The sequence below is a fragment of the Moschus berezovskii genome, chromosome 5 (assembly GCF_049115385.1).
Source record: "Moschus berezovskii isolate FMDL1 chromosome 5, NW_MosBer_1.0, whole genome shotgun sequence".
In the NCBI taxonomy this organism is placed as follows: Eukaryota; Metazoa; Chordata; class Mammalia; order Artiodactyla; family Moschidae; genus Moschus; species Moschus berezovskii.
The window spans coordinates 19,944,537-19,949,758 of NC_142464.1; the positions used below are offsets into that span (position 1 = coordinate 19,944,537).

A 5,222-nucleotide genomic window follows, 5' to 3' on the forward strand; every position below is an offset into this window, starting at 1 on the left:
TGAACTGCATACAGGTTTCTCAGGAGACAGCTAAGGTGGTCTGGTATTCAAATCTCTTGAAGAATTTTCCAATTTGTTGTGATCCACATTGTCAAAGGCTTTAGTGTAGTCAATGAAGTAAATGTTTTTCTGGAACTCCCTTGCTTTTTCTGTGATCCAGCGGATATTGGCGATTTGACCTCTGGTTCCTCTGCCTTTTCTAAATCCAGCTTGTACATCTGGAAGTTGTTGGTTCATATACTGCTGAAGCCAAGCTTGAAGGATTTTGAGTGTTAACCTTACTAGCATGTGAACACAACTGTACCGCAGAGAAATAGGACTTAGAAAATATTCAGTCCAGCAATAATCCTGAGGCCACAGTTTGTACATTAGTTTATATTCTCCTTGGCCAATTCTAGTACTAGAAGTACTAACAGGTATGAAAGTCTGATTTTTTAAATTCTTTCACCCTGTCAAGCCATTAATTCACAATGAAAACTTTTAAAATAAACTGAAATCAATAAACATTTGTAAAATAACTAAAATTATTAATAATTAAAATAATAACTAAATAACTAAAATATGTAATTATATTATAGAATCACAAACCAGACAAACAGCCCTTGATTGCTCAATCCCTAGCTTTATTTTGAGCTTGATACTTTACAACAGACCTTAAGCTGTAATTTGCCCTCTCTCAGTTCGTAACTGTTTCTTATTTCCTGATCATTTGGATAGTCTTTAATGGATTGGCAGCTTAGTGATAGCCCAGAAAGATTTTCTCTGATCAAAACATGTGATTAAATAGAGATACACTTTGGTCAGAAGACAACTATGGTCCATAGTTCCCACATGGAAAAGATTCAAATGCAATTTTGGATGGGTCTGTGGGGATTTGCCTTGATATGCTTCCTTTATGTTGTAAGAGTAGAAATGGAAATATGGCCTCTAGAATGGCTAATCAGTGATGCGCTGATGATGCATGTTTAACAACTGGCTTCCCACAAAAAAAGAGCCCTGATTTGCTGTGTTTGCCAGTTTTTATAGTGTAAATACTCCCTTCATATTCAATGTCAGGCTACCAACTTGATGTCACTGAAGGCAAAGAGGGATTAAATGTATACAGTTGGCTTTTGCAAGCCAGTGTAAGCTGGCTCCAGCACACTAGTGAACTAAGAATGATCTGACTGGTGGCCAGGAATGGAAAAATACCTTGTATATGACAGTTCAGTATATAAGACAACTAAATTCTACAAACCTTAGTTTTTCCTTTAGTGAAAATTGATTTATTCATCTACAGTCAGTTTACTTATAGGTCTTGACCTTTTCCTTTTGAATTGAGGTATGAGTGATATATACATACACAAATCTAATAATGTAGCACTATAATTTCTATCTCTTTATTCAAAGCAATAGTAGTTTCTAAAATTGGCTTTTATCTGAGATTGAAATGATTGAGAATGTTTTTGAATCAATTCCTTATACCATGAACCAAAGAAATGACCATTTTCTTTTTATTTTAAGATATCAGTATAATTTACATTCTAATATCTTTCATAGAAGAAAATATTTTATTTCCATCAAATGAGCAGTTTGTTTTTTCCCTATTAAAGCAAATGATTTGTTGGTATGCTCTTCTAATAATATATGCAGAAAGGATAGCAAAATATCTCATTTCTTTATAGAATTTAATATACATCCTATTAACAGCAGTGTACAGATGCATAGTATTTGACAATTAAAAATTACTCTTAAAAATATTTTCAATATTAGGCACTGGTGGAACCAGAGCTATTATTATGCATACTATTTCTTTTTTACATTTCAAAAGGAAATTAAAACTTCTAGTAGTATTACAAAGGAATACACTTTTGAATATTGAATGTAGATATACAAAATCTCATGACTTCTATTAAAAACCTTGCAATGCTACTGGACATGAATAATGACACCTTTTCAAATAACTTGCACTTATGCCAGGTTCATAAAGGTTACTATTAAAAATATTGCAAACCCAGTAAAAACACAATGATATAGTACAAAGTCTTTTTTCAAAGTCAAACTTTAAAATATCTGTATTTACACAAAGGAATAATATTTTTTAGTGCCCTCTGATTGGTACTGTTGTTCAGGATAATCTAATTTTAGAAATCTAAATTGAACATTTTCATCATTTTTCTGCTTCAGGATGGAAGACACTGAGGACATACAGAATAAATTTTAAAAACAGGATTGGGTAAAAACTTTATAAAGTAGAATAGTAAACATTTTACACACTAGTTATTGCCCTGCCAAAGATAAAAATAACCCATTGCTCCATCTTCCTCTATTTAACTGAAATTTCTAGATAATTATCTCAACTACGTATCTTTTGTCTACATAGAAAGTTTTTTTTTAGACCAAAGTATAAAGATTTTAGGTTTTTTTAACAAAATGCAAAATATCAGTAAGCCATTTTTCATTTTCTAAATATGTTTAAAGAAATGCTATTTTTCAATATAAAACCCCAAAGTATTGAATTAAGACACATTAATAACATGCCTGGCCGATTACTGACTTGACTTTAGCATTAGAGGAATGTGATACAATTGGCTGTTGAGTTCCAAATTTAAACATTTGGTTTTATATTGTAATACTGTACTTTCTAATACAGATATTAAAGAAAATGAGCTTTTTCTTTTAAAAAAAGGAATAATAAAGAATTTCAGCCATAATACAAATCAATTTTGGGGGGAAAATCCATATCAAGATAAATAGGTTTCTAAAACCTTAGACTAACTGCTATAAAAGAATTATAAAAATGTAAATTTCTGAAAAAAAAACACACTGAAAATGTTTATCTAGGAAAAAACACAAGAAAATATTCATTACTATGGGGTATAGTCAACTATGGACCTGGCTTATGAGACTTTAAAAATTCACAAAAACTAATTAGCACCAAAATTGTCTAAAACTCCAAATGATATACTGAAGTGATTCCAAGCCCAAGTATTACATTATAAAAAAGTTATATTTAACTTGGGAAGTTTCCCCAGTTATAATAAATATATTTCTTTTCAATCTTTAGAAAATGTGCTAGCTTTACTGATTTTCATCAAAATATTAAGGTAGTGTATAGAAGTTGTCATTTATATTAGTTTTGGCTGAGCAGGGACAATGGAAATTCAAGTTATTTCCCAGAAAATAAGGATTTATTTGGTTGGGTAAGTGAGGAGCAATTCTCCAGTTAAAATTTTTCACTCCTTGTTTCACTCTTTTTCTTCTCAAATGTTTTATTAGAGCTTTTACAAGATCTGTATCATCTGATTTGAATTTTGTATCCTATTTTCCCTGGCTCACTTTTTGGTGTTATTTAAGGTTTGGCATGGGAATAGGAGTATTTAAAAGTGGGCACAGATCACAGTAGTTAAACGAGAGTTATGAATAAGCTACTATATATATTCAACCCTCTTAAAATCGAGTTGAATTTAATTTTAAACATCAACTTACAAATTTAATTGCAAAACAACAACACACAATTTGAAACAAGGCAAACTTTTCAGTCTTTATGTAGTGAAATATATAACTTCACTAATTATATATCTGGCTACCAAATGTCAAACAATAGTTCATTTGGCCATATTTTACTGCTGCACATAAATAATGACAAGGCAAAGAATAGTAACTAGTCCAAAGGCTGATAGGCCAAGGAACCACAGCATAACCCAAAAGAAAATGACTATTACTGGTTCTACAATTTGTTCTCCAAAATACATCCTTGTGAAGCCCATGTTGATGAGGCTTTTGTTCAGTTCACCAAAAAGTGTTCCCATCTTTTTGTAGTCATCTCCCACAGGCTCGCCAGTGTGGTTTTGTGATTCTTCAATATCCTTTGAAAAACAAAAACAAGACAAAATATAAACATAGAATGAGAAACAGGTGAAGGTCTTTTAAGAGTAATGATCATTTCATAGTTCTTTATCTTCCAGAGTATGTACTGGGCATACTTGTGATAACTATTCGATAATATCTGGGAATGTTCCCTTTGATCGTCACCCAGAACAGCTGTGTGATCACCTTTCAAGAATATGGAAAGCACTGATTCATTGATTTGTGTGGCCTTTTACATTGACTGGACACTCAACTACTAGAACACTGATTTACAAGGTGAAGGAAGTAGCTGTTCATTTCCATTCATTTTCTAGCTCCCTGGAATTGCACAAAACAACTTATTAAGTGAAAAATCATGTTCGTATTGTTCTTATCAATGACTCTGATTACAGAACAACCTTTTTATACCAATCTCCTGTTCTGAGGCACGCTCTGGATTGCTCTGTCCTGCTAAGTAAGCTTCTTTTTAGTCCATTCCTTTGACACTAAGACTTCAAGGACCCAGCCTCATCTCTCTGGAGCAGAGCTTGCTGCTGCTGTTGAGCAATTCTCAGCTATTTCTATTTTGGCTGTGATCTTTCGATTTTAGCTGGGAAGCTAAGAAGAATTCCGTGTAGGTCCTTGATGTCCTAAATGCTTATTAATCTCATCAGGGGAAACATATAGTTTCCACATGGGAATAATTTTGTATAATAAGCCTAAAGTTTACCTAGATATCAGTTCTCCAGAAAATGTCCGTGTGTACCCAATTATACATACCAAAAATTCTGTACTATTTCTATTACCTCTCAGTCTTATTACAGTTAGGGTCTTTATACTACTATCTCTAGTAGATAGATATTAAGTTACTATCTCTCAGCTTCAACCCCACTCTGAAATTCTACAAACTGTATCTGGTTCCCTGTCAGGCTCTGCCGGTAGAGGAACTAGAGAGACACTGCGCAGCGAGAGAAGGAGGAAGGGACTTGCTCTTTCTTGTTTGCCTCTCATGGGTTTCTCGATCTTCTCGGACTCACTCCAGTGACAGGTCACTCTGGCAGTAGTAGGTCCTTCTGGTAGCAGCCACTGATTTCAGCTTAGTGACTTCCCAACACCTGCAGAAACTATCTCAATGTGCCTTCCTGAGACAGCAGATCAAACCTGTGGGTTCCTTTCCCTCAGAGCTCTGGTTCCCGGGGTCTTTGAGCTCAGAAACACCAGTCCCAGATGAGCAGCGATTGGTTCTTCGAAGTCTGAGTCTCCGCTGCGTGTGATGGGGCCTTCCCCAGTTTTCTCAGGTTTAGTAATTCTCTCTCTCTTCTCTGCTCCCTCAGGCCCAGGAGTGGTGGCTGCTTCCTGTGTTACTCAGTGGCACTCTAGCCTACTTTAGTGCA

General features: G+C 34.3%; 1 protein-coding gene across 1 annotated transcript in view; it reads right to left on the reverse strand.

Moving 5' to 3' along the window:
- Window positions 1–1,475: 1,475 nt before the first annotated feature.
- FAM241A (family with sequence similarity 241 member A) overlaps window positions 1,476–5,222 on the reverse strand; it is a 42,164-nt gene continuing 38,417 nt past the window's right edge. Inside the window, exon 2 of the mRNA XM_055435106.2 lies at window positions 1,476–3,848. Within this exon, the coding sequence (XP_055291081.1) occupies window positions 3,603–3,848 (246 nt within the window). The 3' untranslated portion in view covers window positions 1,476–3,602. The remainder of the gene's footprint in view (window positions 3,849–5,222) is intronic.